Raw genomic sequence first — 15,957 nt, forward strand, 5'->3', positions numbered from 1 at the left:
GATAGTCATTATGGGGCTGCACGGCTGCATCACAGCAAGATGGTTCCTAGTTCATACCCCAAAACGGGCCTTTCTGTGTGGATTTTTGTATGTTCTTCTCATGGCTTGCATAGGTTAAACACCAAGAACTCCAGCTTTCTCCCTTTGTCTAGTAACATGCTCATTAGGTTAATTCGTTATTGGGTACGTACATTCCCCTGAACAGGTTTAGCAGTGTAGATAGCTGCATGGATGGATCATCACAATTTCCTGTGGGATTATCTGCAGGGATTAATCTTGTGAACACAAATTGGTGGAGGTGATGTGATGCTTACAGTATGTGTTACTGCAGGATTTTAGTCTGCCGCAACTTGACCTGCTGATGCTGTGATCCAGTGTTTAACTATTAAATACTATGAAATGTTGACTTTTATTTTGGGTGTTTTCTCAAGACTAATTGTCTGGTTTGAATTCCAGTTTCTATTGGATCAGCTCTGACGTTAGTTGTCGAGGAACATTCCTAGTTAAAGAGATGCAGGACCTCCCAAAATCAGGCAGTCACACTGTGGTGCGTCACCCGTGCTGGGTAAAAAGGAGACAGTGATTATGTAGTCGGTCCTGCTTGTTTGGAAGCTTCCCTGTTGAAAGGATTGTCATCAAAAAGCCGACTGGTCATTTGGGTCATGGCTCTCAGCTGTGTGACAAGAGCCGAGAGTTCAAAAATCCTCATCCAGAATCGAGAAGTTTGTCACTGAATCTGTGAGAAAGAGCCTGTCACAAGCCATTAAACCCCATGAAAGGCCCAGTGCACCAATGATGGGTTCAGGTCCCTGCTGCCTGGTTAATCTGAATTTGCCTGCTTTTGTCCCTGCCCCTTCATGGACAATGAGCTGATTTCAAGGCTGAGCAGCTGCAGCGAGGGAGGTAGAGAGGGAAAAGAGAGGGCAAGAAGAGGGGGAGCAGACAGAGGAGAGGGATGGATAGACATGTGACAGCATATTAGCTGATCCAAGACCAAAGAATTCATGTCCTGGAAAGACTGGATCCTTTAAATCATGGGAAAGGTCCTGCGTTAGAAATATATAGACTGTATCTGACTTCACTGTGTTTAAGAAACATGTTGTCCTTTGCAGCTGTTCACTTCACTTCAGCTTATGTTTTAGTTTTTGATTATAAACTTTACTTATAGGATGCATTAGTTAAGGATAAAAGGAGAACTACTGAAGCTGTGCTGATAAACTTATGCCTGTGTTTCTTTTGACAGGGTCAGGTAACAGACACCAACCGAAGACTTCAGGAGGCTGGACGGGAGGTAAGTTCATGTCTGCATGTATGGAAAAGTGCAGAAGACAGAAAGTATGTGTTTTGTCCAGGCAAATGCAATCACTTTGATGGCATTGCCTTGCTGATCACTCATTGTCTTCTTCCATTGTGTTTCTTCAGGTAACGGCTCAGACAGAGGAGGTGATTCGCTGTCGCATCCAGCAGAGGAACATGGCCACCACTGTGGAGAAGCTGCAGCTCTGTATACCAGGTATCACTGGCTGAAGTACACGACAAAAAACTTAAATTTTAGCAAGTGTGTTTGTCTGCTCTCTAGTCAACATTATCTCATTAAGAATAAATTAAAAGACCTTACAAGTCTGTATAAACATGTTATTTCCAAACAAACATGCTGAGTTTGTTGTATTGAGTAAAATAAACTTTATGAACTAAAGTATTTGTGGGTGGCTGAAAAGTGGTGAGCTTACAGGACCCCCTAATCTTTACAGTGGGGTGTTGAATTTTTGGCTTTCACAAAGCCAAAAAAACCAAGAGGACAAATGCCAGATATGAAAAAAAACAGTGTGGAAGACTGAGACCGCATGAGCAGCAGCAACTTAGTTTAGTTAGCAAAGGGCTAAGGTAAACACGCGTACAGAATCTTGATGGCTAACTCAACATTAGCGAAAAATGTAATCATATATTAAGTTATTCGAGCCTGAGAAAATATGCTGTTCTTTCTCCTTTACAGTCTGCCTGTTTACACAGATTGCACATGATCAGACGATGATGGTGCATCTGCCAATACAGCGTATTGTTTTACAGCCCTATTTTTAAATCTGAACAGAAGATTTTTAGCATTATATCGAAGTTCACAATATTTGGTTGGTGATGCTATCTGGTATGGGGGAATTCTGTTGGAGGAAGTCTGACCTTGTATCATTAATATCAATGTTGTATCAATGTTGTTTGTTTGAGCATTTCACTGCATTTCATTGCAGTTCCAGATCAGGAAGGCTCCAATGTGATAGGGAGCAGTGAAAATCTATGTTGCTACTACATATTTAAGGATTATGTCAACAAAAAGTCGGTTGTGACATGCCTCAAATCAGGTCCCAATTTTTAACTTAAGTTTTGGGTTTTTATAATTTTTGCTGGTACTTGTGGCACCATAATCCAGCAGTGATGACAGAAGTCACAGATTAGAAGTCTGCAGTTTACATTAGCCCACTGGTGAACCAAATGTTGGTTAACTGCTGTATGTTTTACTGAATAAACCTATATATCTTTGTGCAGTTTGTTCGTCAAGTGTGAACGTGAGTGAAATGCTTGGCACAATACATTTTCATAGTGGTATTAATATCGGTTATTGATCATGCACTCTTCTCCTTTGCAGTGCTGGAAATGTACAGCAAACTGAAAGAGCAGCTGGAATCCAAAAGGTAATAATTTCATCACAGTTTATCTAAAATATCACTGTCATAAAAATGTAAAAAACAATGAAAAGAACTGGATTGCTGATTTCCAAAGACTGTGTAATCAGGGTTACTCACCCAAATGTTTTAATCATTTGATGTAATAATAGTCTGTAAAGTAAATTTAAAAAGCTACTGTTACTAATGGTGCATTTCCACCAAATGATCTGTTTTTTTGCCAGGTTTGGTATAATAAACTGTGATCATGCTTTTGTTCCCACAGCCTGTGTCTGTCTAGCTTAAGTGATGGGAATTCCACCTCTTTTAGAGATCTGGATTATTTGGCTCAGCTCACTGAGAAAAACAGACCTGTATTATACTCCCCCCACCCCCCTTGTTTTCAAGTTCCCTCATAGCTCCTTGAGAAAGCGTTTGAAGGGGTAATGGTAAAATATTTCCCCACAAGATAAGAGGCCCTTCAAGTCTCTGATACACCGTCAGCTGTCGTCTACAGCATTTACATAAACAGACGCCAGGATAGCACGGAACATTTGTACTCTGAGCAAATTTTTTGAAATGCTTGTTTGAAATAAAAGGACTATAATACATAGAAACAACATTAAATTATGATGTAAGGTTGTTGTCATACTTTTTAAATCTTGCCAATGATTCATAAGATGTTCTTAGAGATAACACTCGTCTCAGAGTGTACCTCCAGAAAATATCCTTGTGAACATTGTTAATTTCATGGACTAAAACTTATACTAAAAATCATACTAGGCCACCCTTTTCCCAAAAGCAGGCTAGAATAATTCTAGCTAAAAAATAGATCTTTGGTGGCTAAAAACTCTGCAAAAAAACTATGTTTTCTTCAAGGAGAGTAAAAAGACACTAAAATGTTAGTGCAGGGCTATTTGGCATTAAACATACGGAGAGCATATTTCTCTATGTATGCTTTAATGATATGTCAATAATGCCATAAGTATTTTTTGAATCAATAAAAATATTGATTGTGCATTAATATGAGTGTTTTACAGTTTTATTAATTCTACAGTTTGGCCAAATAAATTAGCTTCAAGAAAAGATTTGCTTTGACTAAAAGTAAAAACTAAAATGTAAGGACTTTTTATTGGCTAAAACTGTACAAAAATGGTGTTGGAGAAAATCTAGACTAAAACTATAAAAGTTAAAATGACTAAAATGTGACTAAAATTGAAAGTCATTTGAATTTAAAGACTTAAGGCACTTGCAAACTGAGTCCGTTATTTTCGTCAGAATTTCCACGCGTTATAAAAGAAAACCGAGCTCATGTTGTTCTAATCATGTTTGCACACTGACGCTGAAATTGTTGTCCGTCATATTTTTTTTTCAGAACATTTTTAACAATTTTATGTGAAATTTCGCATCAGTCCAAGTCATTTTGATGATTCAAAATGGTGCCCATTACTTCTTCTTTGCTTGCTCAACCCCTCCAGACCCATCCTCTCTCTCTCCCTCTCTCGCGCCGAAACCTCACCTTAAACACCAAAGTTTGCTCGTTTATTATGTGGATATCAATTATGAAAATATAAGAGATAGATGGGTGATTGATGTTTCAGATCAGCGCCTGTTGCTTTATTCTTTTTTTGCTCGCTTACCCCTGCCCAACCCCTCTCTCTCTCTTCCTCTCTCGCATTGAAACCTTACTTTCAACCCCGTAGGTTGCTCGTGTATAATGTGGATATCAGCCATGGAAATATAACAGATAATGGCAGAATTTTGTAGCCTACTCAGGTCAAAACAGAGACAGAATTAATAGATTTTATATATAACACTATTTAAAAATGCACACAACTTCCTGGGTATAAACATGATAGAAACAAGATCCTAAAATATCCTTACAGTTAGGGCTGGGCAATCACAATTTGGCCTGCTGCAATTTACAAATCACAGAAGTTGCAATATTTCTTTTACTTGAAATGTGTCAAAAAACATGTTTAATAAATCATTTTGCAGCAGCAGAGACTTTATGCAGTGTCGGTTTTTTATAATGGTTTACAAAAATCCTCCTTTTCGTGTTTTATGTATGTTTTTCTTCATCAAAATGAGTGACATAAGAATTATAATGCCCTTAAACAAAGCAAATGACATCACATTTGCAATATGAACGAAATAGTTAGCTCATTCTAAATAAAACTGATGAAGCCTAGTGTATTTTCACGAAAGTCAGACCCTAGCTGTGATCAGCTGGTAGCCAACTAGACCTCCTCCACCCTAGCCGCTTCTTTATAGCTTAAAGCTTGTTGCACCCCCATATTCAGATTCATGCTACTATGTATTAATTGCTTCTGAAATAATTTCATTGTTTCCAATACACATGGTCTTATTTATGGAATTATTTATAGCTTGAATTTGTCGAAAAATACACAAGATTGACTTAAGAATAATCGCATATTAACTCATTGAGTGCCAGCCCTTTTATATAATGGAAAGTGGCTTGTGCCAGCGTTTTTGGCAATTTTGAGTCATCTTTAAAGACCCACAGAATATTTTGTACTATGACTCTGAAAACACAGAATAGCTCACACAGAAGTTAAAGTTTCTTCCAGCATCCACTGGCGAAACTGGCCACTTGATCCCTCAGTTTTTTGGGGGGCAATTTGTGCCGATACTAAATATTTTAGAACTTTTAGCTTAAATTACCTCCATCCCTGCGTCTCCACTTCCTGCTTTGATCTCAGTTGCTTTGATCTACCGTCTTCCGTGTTATGACTACGTATACCAGAAGCCCCAAAATTACTCACGGGAGCATGAGAGCGCCCCCTTGTGCCAGCCGTCGAAAAAACACAATGAGTTAAATTGCAATCACAATATTGAAATCACAATTGAATTATTTTTGAAAACCATTCAGCCCTACTTACAATGCATGTTTAATTTTAAGAAATGTGGTGCTGGTGGTTCAGAGGGGAAATATTTGATTAAAGTCAGACTGCTTTTAAACATTTACTTTAAATATGAAAGTAAGAAATAATCAAAATCAGGTACAAAATGTTGACAACTCTATATCCTATCAAATTAATCAGCAAATTCGTAATTGAGCCTCATGATTCTTCTGGCCAACTCTCAGGCTCATCCACTGCTGTGTGGGTTTGATTGAACTTCATTTTTACCCCATGAACTTCATGTTTGGCAGTAAATGACATGCCTGCCTGTATGAAGTGGAGAGGGGGGTTCACTTTGAACAGGAAAATAATGACCCTTTCTTGTTCATTACTGTGTACCAAAGGAAGCGGCCATTCACTGGCAGGACAATTGACCCTCAGTGTGCCCTTGTTCACAACAAGGCCGCCTCTCTGCAGCTCTTTCACAGCCCACAGCCAATCCAAGGCAATTAGACCATGCTGACTAATGACATGGTCTATACACATCCTATAAATTAGAATGGGTTTGCATGGCACAGATGCACATTTCTATCTGGACTATATGTGCTGGTGCCCAGGTCACATTCTCTTCAATGTCCTGCCACTTGCAGCCTTTGTGCGCTCCATCCTGGTGCTCTGCACCCTGACAAACCTTTTCACTGTACAGTTCATGAGGCCGTCTTCTGTTCATGTGTATACAACACATTTTACACTCACTGACCGACCAATTAGATCCCTTCACAGCCTGCCTATCAGCCTAATGATGGGAGCTCAGCACACTGACCCCAGGCTGAACCCTGGTGTTGTGTGCAAACTATGAAAGACCCCCAAATCTTTATAACGTAGGTGGCTGAATAGGCATTGAGAAAAAGATATCCCACAGTACTGCATGCAATGCATAAGACAAACAAGTTGCTCTTTAATTACCCCATTAGAAAATATGAGAGAATATAAAAATGTGAGAAACTGGTCAATCAGTGGAGACAACACTGTCTAACATGTTTGCATTACTATGCTGCACTTTAGTAAACATGTTTTTTAATCCAGCAGGTTTTTTCAGATTATTATAATAGCCTTGCATTTTTAAATATACTTCTTTTTTTCTTATTTTTCAAAAATCCTGGTTAATTTTTAACCAGGCAGCATACTTCTAAGTAAGGACAGGGATAAGAACCAGCTTCTGTCAGGGTTTTTGTTCCCCATTTATCAAACAAAAAAAGGTTAAGCTGTCAGTACTTCTATTGAACCTTGTAATCTCTTTACTGATAATTAATCTTGCATCAAATATTGGGATCAACCACAAATTGAAAGTTCCTCTATTGTGACAATTCCTTAAAGGTTATGCCTGGTTTTGATTTTCCAGATGATCCCATAACATTCCTAACACAATGTGAATTTTTCCTGCAAGTCTGACATTTGCAAACCACCTTTAAAGTCTACTGTGAAGTCTGGACCCTGCACTAGCTCCTTTCTCCCTCTGGTTTCAGTTTAGGCTTTCATGGCTCCAAAATCATAGAGTTACAGTGAGTCAGTTTACAGAAGAATGTGGATCTACCCTTTATTGATTGTGACTTTAAAAGACATAAATGTGATTTTACGATAACACGAGTTGTGTTGATTGTCTCTGCAGGTATTATGCTGCGCTGAAAACCATGGAGCAGCTGGAGAAGGTCTACATTCCCAGGTATAGCTTTACTATCCAGGCTCCATGAAGAAAAGTCACAAGATGACGTGAGAAGTCTGTAGCTCGGTTTTAGAATCAAAGCAGTTCTAACTTCAGCAGGGACTATAGACTAAATGTTCCTAGGAACCTCTCCACCATACTTGAAGCATAATGCTTAATCCTGTGTTGATTAACCATTTGCCAGCCACTTGAACTGTATTGCCTTTCGGAGGCAGAATACTAAAGTCTTTGTTATGCCTCACGTGTAATTTGTAATGCACAGAGGAGAAATGCTGGGGTGAAGTTTTCCCACCCCTGTTCCATCATTGAAGGTAGTGACAGAGGCAAAATAGGGGTACAGACTATCAGTGGGTAGCAACAGAGCCAGTGAGGCAGAGCAGAGCTTTGTATGTGCATGCGTGAGTTTGTGTGTATGTGAAACTTCCACACTGTGTGCACGTGCTGTGCCTCTCCCTCTCAGTGGATTGAAACACCATAATGATATTTTAATCCAAAACACCAGGGCACCATTATTACACTGTCATGAATCCTACAACATGATTGCAGTGTCACCAGTTTTCCAAAATTGGATAAGTCACATATGTCCCTTAAAGGGTAAAGTTCTGTCTGAGGGGAGTTGAGGGGAGTCTCTAAGGAGGCAGGACACAACCAAATGACTACAGTCATAGTAATGAATAAAAAACCATCATAGGCCTTGTATGTGCATTGGAAAGCAATGCTCAAAATGGTAAGTATTGTATCAGCAGATTTTAAATTTGTCAGTATTATTAGCCAATATCTCAGTTGTACACATTCATAACTTTCATATGCATACCCACATTCTCAGCTCTGCTGCTCTTCCCACAAAAGCATGTTTCCTTACTTTTTTGTGCTAAATTTATATGTATGAAAAACACTTCTCCATAACTTCATTACATTTAAAAATCCAATTTCTCTGAGGCCTTGCCTGATATTGGATGTACACTCCTGATCAAAATTTTAAGACCAGTTGAAAAATTGCAAGAATTTACATTTTGCACTGTTGGATCTTGAGAAGTTTCTAAGTAGAGCTTCAAAATGCAAAAAGAAGAAATGGGATTGAGACAAAAAAAAAACATTTGAGTTAGCAATTTATTGAAAACAACAAAGTGTAATCACCATATTGCACTGTAATCACCTGAGCTCTGAGTACCTCAAAATTGATAATAGATGGTATTGCAATTGGTTTTTGTTAGTTTTTTATAAATTAAACTTTGCTCCTTTTTCATACTTAAGTTTAAGTGCTCATGGTGGTTTTTGAAGTGTTTATATCATGACTGGTCTCATGTCTCCTGCAGAGTCAGTCAGTACAGATTCTGTCAGATCATGGCTGAAAACCTGCCCAAACTCAGAGAAGAGATCAAGGAGATCTCCATGTCCGACCTCAAGGACTTCCTGGAGAGCATCAGAAAACACTCAGACAAGGTTGGAGAGACCGCCATGAGACAGGTAAGAGGGTTTGTGTTTTTATTTTATCAGATAATGTAAAAATGTTTTCATTAACTGATCTTTGTGTGCATGTGTGTTTATCTTTTTTAGGCACAGCAGCACAGAACGTTTAACAGTGCAGTAGCCAAACAGGCCAGTACAGGCCACTACACCAAGCCTGTATACTCCCTCAACGGACGAACACATTCACATGCTCACAATGGCCTCATGATGGAGGAAGACTCTGGAGATGAGGAGGAAGCTGATGAAGAAGTGAGGAAATACTGTATAAAATAGGATGTGGCATGAGGTATCCTTAAGGCGGCTTAGACTACACGAATTCAGACAGATTGGAGCCCGACGGTAACATCGCAGCTCATCATCAAATCTCAGGCCTGATTTTGAGCATCAAATGGTCTTTCAGTATGACATAATTAACGACGCATCCAAGACACCCCACGACATGACTCAACAAGACTAGCATGTCAGAAATTTTCTTAAGTCATTGTCTAGTTTGACGTCAGCCATGTGAATCCCGATGCCTACCAACATTAGAGCATTTGCTCTTTATCTTTGCATCATCATTTACAAGAGTCCCTACTTCTTCTCCATCAGGGGAATTAATGTGTACATTTTATTTTATTTACAAAAAAATAATTGTCGTCTGAGCCAGCCTTAAAACTACAGTGTTTCAGTCTTTGTGATGTGATTTCTGCAAATTACAAAAGTCTTGTTGTAAAAGTCTGACTTTTATTTTGCATAGTTATAATCAAGAGCTTCATTGAGAACAAGCTGTAATTTTTAAAGATGAATTCAAGAGATTTTTTTGTATTTTTTATTAGTACATGATAAGGCCGTTTATTAACATAGATCTCTGTATGTTGTAATTGCTTGATATATAAATTGCTACCAAAGGAATGTAATTTTGTTTCTCATCCTTGTCCGACAGATTCTAACAGCTCAGGACCTGGTGGACTTCTCACCTGTCTACAGGTGTTTGCACATATACACAGTTCTGGTAGGTGTCTCACTGTCTCAATTAGCTTTTCAAATTTACATATGAAAATGATTTCAACAACACAACCGTCACTATCCGTACACGTGCACATCCTCACTGGGATGACATTTAAAATATTCATCCACCACAGGAAGTGATCTCCCACAATTCATTTGTGCCGCTCTGAAATGCTTTGATCTCATGAACTGATTCACCTACTGCTTAAGTATTCTCTAGTGTATTCCCAGACGAAAGAGCAAGACAGTAGTGTCTCCTAGTCTTTAAAAGTTTTTCTTTGCACCCTCATTGACAAACCTACAGTGCCTATAAAAAATTTCACTTCTTGGATGTTTGCCCCTTTTATTTATTTTTAATAAATCAATCATGGTCAATATAATTTGGCTTTTTTGACATGGCCTCTCTCACTAGTCTCCTTCTTGCACAGTCACTCAGTTTGTGAGGATCTAGGCAGATTTATACATGTGCCATATTCCTTCTATATCTTGATGATGGATTCACTCAGGGGGATATTCAGTGCCTTGGAATTTTTCATATCCATCCCCTGACTTTCACTTTTCAACAACCTTCTCTCTGAGTTGCTTGGAGTGTGTAGGGTGTAATGGTAGCCTGGACCTTCCAGACACAGGTGTTTTTATACTACAATCCCTTGAGCCACATTCACTGCGTTCAGGTGATCCCCATTTCACTGATTGTGAGACTGCTAGCACTTACTGGTTGTGCCTCTGTTGCATTAGGTCAGTCACTTTAAAGGGGGTGAATATTTATGCAGTCACTTACTTTAAATTACATATTTCTATTTAATTGACATAACTCTGCAATCACTTTTCCCTTTGATATTAAAGAGATCTTTTTGTTAGTATTTTGGGTCATAACAAGCCAAATTTTATTGACCATGACTGATTTATAAAACCAATAAAATGATAAAACATCCAATACTTTTTATAGGCACTGCACTTTGCAAGGTATCTGGAGATTATTTACAGTCATATTAAAGGACACCTTTCAGAAACAGGTTTATGATAACAAGAACTGGAAAATCAAGTCATTTAAATCAGTACCTGAATGATCCTTAAGTAAGAGAGTTGTAATGACTTTCTCTGAATATTTGTCCGCCACTTTTAGAGAAGTTATTGAAGTCATTTTTGTTTCTCTGTGTCTGCAGGGTGACCGGGAGACATTTGAGAACTACTACAGGAAGCAGAGAAAGAAACAGGCACGGCTTGTTCTGCAGCCACAGGCTAACATGGTGAGCAACACATAAATACTCCAGTAATCTCTAATAACTCCAATAACCCAAATAATCCAATCCAGTTAAGTCTAATAATCTCTGATCTCAATTACCAATTAAGTAGTACTTTCATAAAAACATGTCACATGCATATCCAGGAAATTCAAGGACCAAATTCATAAATATCAGCTTGTATTCATAATCTGTATAAACAAGGTATATTTTATTTCTGTGTTTTCAGCACGAAACAGTGGAAGGCTACAGAAGATACTTCAATCAGATTGTAGGGTAAGCTTTAAAATTCATTGTCACAGAGGAAAACGTTGTCATTGACATGAAGTTCTGGTCCTTTTTAAACAGTTTCATTTGTTAAAGCAAGCTTGCCTTCTTCAGTTCTGCTAATTTAAAGAAATAAATCCAGTGAACACACGAAAGGAAACAATTTATTGATTTGAATTTCTCTTTAATGCTTAAAAACATCTGCTCGTGCTTTCCATATGTAGTCCTGGCTCGACTATACTCTGTCTTGTGGTACCAGGCACCTTGTTACAGTATTAGTGTGTGTAGTGTGTGAGTGACGCTGCTGTAGAAGCAACAACAACAACAGAAGATATTAAGGCAGTGGTGTACCTGGTCCTTGATCTGCAGCTTTTCAGTGCACAATGAGACAGGAAGGAAAAGTTTTGTCAAAGGAGAGGTTTGCAAGCAGTGATGCAAAAGACTGCTGAGAAGTACAGAAGAATTTGCGAAGTCACAGTATGACTCTGATTAGTGTTGTCACAATACCAGAATTTTAACGTCAATATTGATACCCAATTTAGTATCATGATACTCGATCCTGAAATGATACTTGTAAGGTGGAGATCAGAAATAGGAGGTTTATGTGGGATTTTCACACTGTGGAAATGATCATTTATGAACAACCTGAAGTGTAAAACATACATTTAAACAAAGTTTTGGTTATCTAATTTTTATTTATGGTAACTCTTCTATAGCTATAATCAATTATTTGATACTCTTGTTTATTTGTTCTTATACAGCGTGCTTTTACAAAACTAGAAGACTCACTGAGTTTAAAAAGTTCATTTTTCAAGATATCTTTAATGCCTAATTTTACAGACATCAAGGATAGCAGCTAATCTGCTGTTAGATTTAAATTAAATGAGATTGGAACCTATATAAAGTTTATTTGGTAATATTTAAAACAATGCTATTAGTCTATACATAAAATAGATTCCTTAAATCTGTGATCAGGCTTTTCATACTAAAACATTACTCCAGTGACCTGATCTTATTTTTGTCTTTCTCCAGGGCTTTATGTTAAGTCTGGGCACTGACAGGTTCATAGAGGGAGTGTGACTTTTTATCTTTTTTACTAGTTGCTTAGTCTCACGCTATAGAGCCACCGTATTTTCATGTAACAAACGTTAGCAGCCCTACTGTAAGCTATTTAGCTCTTCAGTCATAACTCATATAACTTTAGCATCATAAATTTGTCATTTTAGAGCTCACGTTTTCCTGTCACCCTGTCAGATCTGCTGCTGGGCAACGATGATGGCAACTAGCTAAGGATTTGCTAACGCTAAGCTCATCAGCTTCCTACTAGTGGGCTAGCCAGCTAGCTTGTGTGCTAACCTGTTGCGTTTTGTAAACAGCTCTGTGTATTTGTGACTGAAGTGCTTGGTGATCTTGTGTGTGCCATTAGCATGAGGTTAAATAAGTCTGTTGTTCAGCGTCAGCTCTGAGGATAAGTTAGCTCATTTTGCTCACCTGTGCATGTGGAGGTATTAGTCGCAAAGGGGCTTTCCTCATGGCTGAGGCTTGCGCTATGTGCAACTGAATGGATGAACGGAGCCAGCTGCTAGCTGTTGATATGTCTGCCTATCTTGGTCTCACTGCCATCTGGTGGAAGTTCCTTAATTCATGGAAGTCTTTTTTTATTTCCTGTACAGTGGGTTGGTTTATCATCAGTCATGTTGTCCTTCTATTTGACCACGTCTAAAACATATTGAGAAAAGTGTATTTTCTGTGTGTTTCCAGTTTCTTCGTAGTGGAGGACCACATCCTTCACGCCACACAGGGGCTGGTGACCAGAGCTTTCACTGATGAACTGTGGAACATGGCGCTGTCCAAGATCATCGCTGTGCTCCGAACGCACTCTGTAGGTTCACACATAGACACACACATTTAAACCCACACACTCACACGCACCCAGTCAGCAGGGAGAGTACTGTGAATGAGAAGGTGGCTGTTAAGAGTTAATAGAGATAATAGAGCCTGCTGTGGATCTATTTATCCTGGAAGACGCTTCATTCACAGCCCCACAGAGGTCAGCGCACCCACAAACACTAATGATGTCACTCTCAGGAGAAGAGGTCAAAACACACATACGCATGCGGCCAAAGAGGAGGTCATTGGGGCCTTAATGAGAGACAGATTGCAACAATAACAGCAGATTAAGGAGGCATATTCCTGACCGCTGGGCTCTACTCAGTTGTAAATGACCCAGAGGATTATGCTAACAGGCCAGAGAATGGGCCGCACAGCTAGGGGTGAGAACACTAACAAAGGCCCTGGTGTCCCCCCCCAACCCACCCCACCCGGCCTCCAGCCCCTCTGCTGGGCCGTGACACAGGCAGCTCCACACTGCCGGGGGTCCTGCCCTTACAACCACTGCATGGGCAGCACACCAGGAGCAAATCTTTTCACAAACCCACCCATGAGCAGCTTCACTTCTCATTCAGTCAGTTTGTTTACATGCACTGTTAAGCTGAGCTACAGTTACAGCTCAATTAGGATAGTTTACTAGATTACTGTCAAATTCTCAATATAATGCATGGATTAATTGAACAATATATATTAATCCAATAAAGTAGATGATAACATGCCACCCTTTCAGGTCCATACTTTTGGACAAACTTTCAATTAGTCTTGCTAACACATTTGCAGGCGGCCATCCAGTCATATGTTAAATGGCCAAAACATGAACAATATAACAGCTTTGAGCATTTCATTTACTTTTTTACTTTTGGGACAAATGCTATGCACATTGTCCTTATAGGTTGTGATGATGTATAAAGGCAGCAACAACACGATTTCTGCTTTGCTCAGCCAAGGCTTAAGACTTCTGATGTCCTGCAGCAGACCTGGATTTATTAACAAAACAATAACTAAGCTAACTAATGCAAACAGTAAATGGGTCACCAAAGACTGCAGACCTATCACTTTGCAGCTGAAGGTAATTGATGTTTGTCTGCTGCCTAAGTTTGCAGTTTATGGATATTATTGCTCAGCAAATTAAGATATTGTAATTTACAAACCATTGCAACTAAGCTGAGATTTTAAAGGAAGTTTAAAAACTATAGTTACCATACTTTTTGTACTTTAAATGTATGCTTCGTCGTGATTAATCATGGTGTATTTATGTCATAAACTTTTATATTTCTAACAGCATTTGCATGCAAAAGCTTCATGTTTATATAGATGGAAAATATTTTTCTTAGAAAATTACCTAGTGAACTAATTGCAAATTTAAAAAGCAGATCTTTGCATGCTTTTTCTATAAAAATATGAAGTTAGTTTGACACTGACTTTGGGCTCATTGTGGACTCATCGCACTGATTGCCAGCTTAAGACTACTACAGCGTGGCCTAACATAATGTTTCATGATGTTTTTTAGCAATCAGTATTGCCTTTCTTTGTAGTACTTCAGATTTTTAAGTGCTACCATTGCAAAGAAGCTTTTAAGTAAAGCTGCCATTTTTGGGGACAGTTTCCCATCAGTTTGGTATGATTTAAGATTTTTCCAGTGATAGTGGCAAAAACTGTCAATATGGAGCCCTGGTGCTTAGTGTATTTGCTATTTGACTTGTGTTTCAAAGGCTGTGCCGAGTCCAATTTGGTTTAAATTGAGGTATAAACATGCAAATGTAGTCTGAGTTCCAACTGCATTATCTAGGTGTTTTAGTTTTCAAGAAACTGTGACTGATTTTGACGTTAAAAAATTAAACTTAGCAGGACTAACACCATAATTCAACTTTTTCTAATGGCATGTAAACATGCTGACTGTTGAACAATGTCAGCAGTTTCATGGCTAGAGGGAATACTTTCATCTATTAAAACTTCATACATCTTAAAACCATATTACTCACACAGACCGCTAGGTTCATCGTCTTCAAATAAAGGTGGTGGCACTATACACTACATGGCTTAAGACGACACATATAGTACGATTGTCAAACTTGATCTAAGAAAACTGTCCTAACATGCAAGGTGCATTGTGTAGTTCAGTCTCCAGCTGGTTGTTGGTGTATATACGTGTGTCTCTGAGTAAACAGAGAGGCAGGCGGTCGCTGCTTTACGTCAAATCTCAGCCTGTGTTCATTTACTCAGTTGATTTACACACTCCTGTGTTGGCAGGATCCCTGTGTCAGTGTTTAGGACTCAACTGTGCTGCTTTCAGGGTCATAAATCACTCTGCACCCCAGAAAAATGGAGGGAGCTTCTCTGTGTTGATTGACCCTTTGCTAAGACCCCTCCCCACTCCTTAACTCCCCCTAGTAACTGGTGCTTAGCCTGTCAAGCTTTTATTCTGGCTTTTTAGTTACATAGGTTAAAATTTTAAACATAGAAGATTTTCTTCTTTGATTTGTTGGAGGTTTAGTCTACAATGACCAGAAAACTGAAAACAAGATGCTTATTAATGGAGGATTTTGCAGCTGTAGTCCTGACTACACATTTGTTTTGCATTTGTGATGCATTTTGGGCATTTAAAAACCAAGTGACTGCACTTTTGTCTCTGCATGTATGAACAACCAGACATCAGAACTCACTTGTCTACCTCTAATGCAAACAATAGCCCATATATTGTCTCCCTTACTGTGACTTGGTATCCCTACATGCTGTGAAGCTGCTGGTGACTAGACTGGTTGTGGTGTAATTGGCCATGAGCTAAGAGACTCATGAAAAAACATCAATGTGGTACCAAATAAAGAGCCATATAGAAGCCTAAATACCGGCTCTTA

At 38.8% G+C, this 15,957-nt stretch overlaps 1 protein-coding gene across 4 annotated transcripts in view; it reads left to right on the forward strand.

The window, feature by feature from the left end:
- Positions 1-15,957, forward strand: part of exoc6 (exocyst complex component 6) — a 68,239-nt gene that overhangs the window by 24,265 nt on the left and 28,017 nt on the right. For all 4 annotated transcript variants that reach the window (XM_041815382.1, XM_041815383.1, XM_041815385.1 and 1 more), the window contains exons 3-12: positions 1,244-1,291; positions 1,423-1,513; positions 2,639-2,684; positions 7,188-7,241; positions 8,558-8,708; positions 8,799-8,960; positions 9,637-9,705; positions 10,868-10,951; positions 11,175-11,221; positions 12,974-13,094. In XM_041815382.1, coding sequence (XP_041671316.1) covers positions 1,244-1,291; positions 1,423-1,513; positions 2,639-2,684; positions 7,188-7,241; positions 8,558-8,708; positions 8,799-8,960; positions 9,637-9,705; positions 10,868-10,951; positions 11,175-11,221; positions 12,974-13,094 — 873 coding nt within the window. The remainder of the gene's footprint in view (positions 1-1,243; positions 1,292-1,422; positions 1,514-2,638; positions 2,685-7,187; positions 7,242-8,557; positions 8,709-8,798; positions 8,961-9,636; positions 9,706-10,867; positions 10,952-11,174; positions 11,222-12,973; positions 13,095-15,957) is intronic.

This window comes from Cheilinus undulatus, linkage group 20, assembly GCF_018320785.1.
Source record: "Cheilinus undulatus linkage group 20, ASM1832078v1, whole genome shotgun sequence".
Taxonomy (NCBI): Eukaryota; Metazoa; Chordata; class Actinopteri; order Labriformes; family Labridae; genus Cheilinus; species Cheilinus undulatus.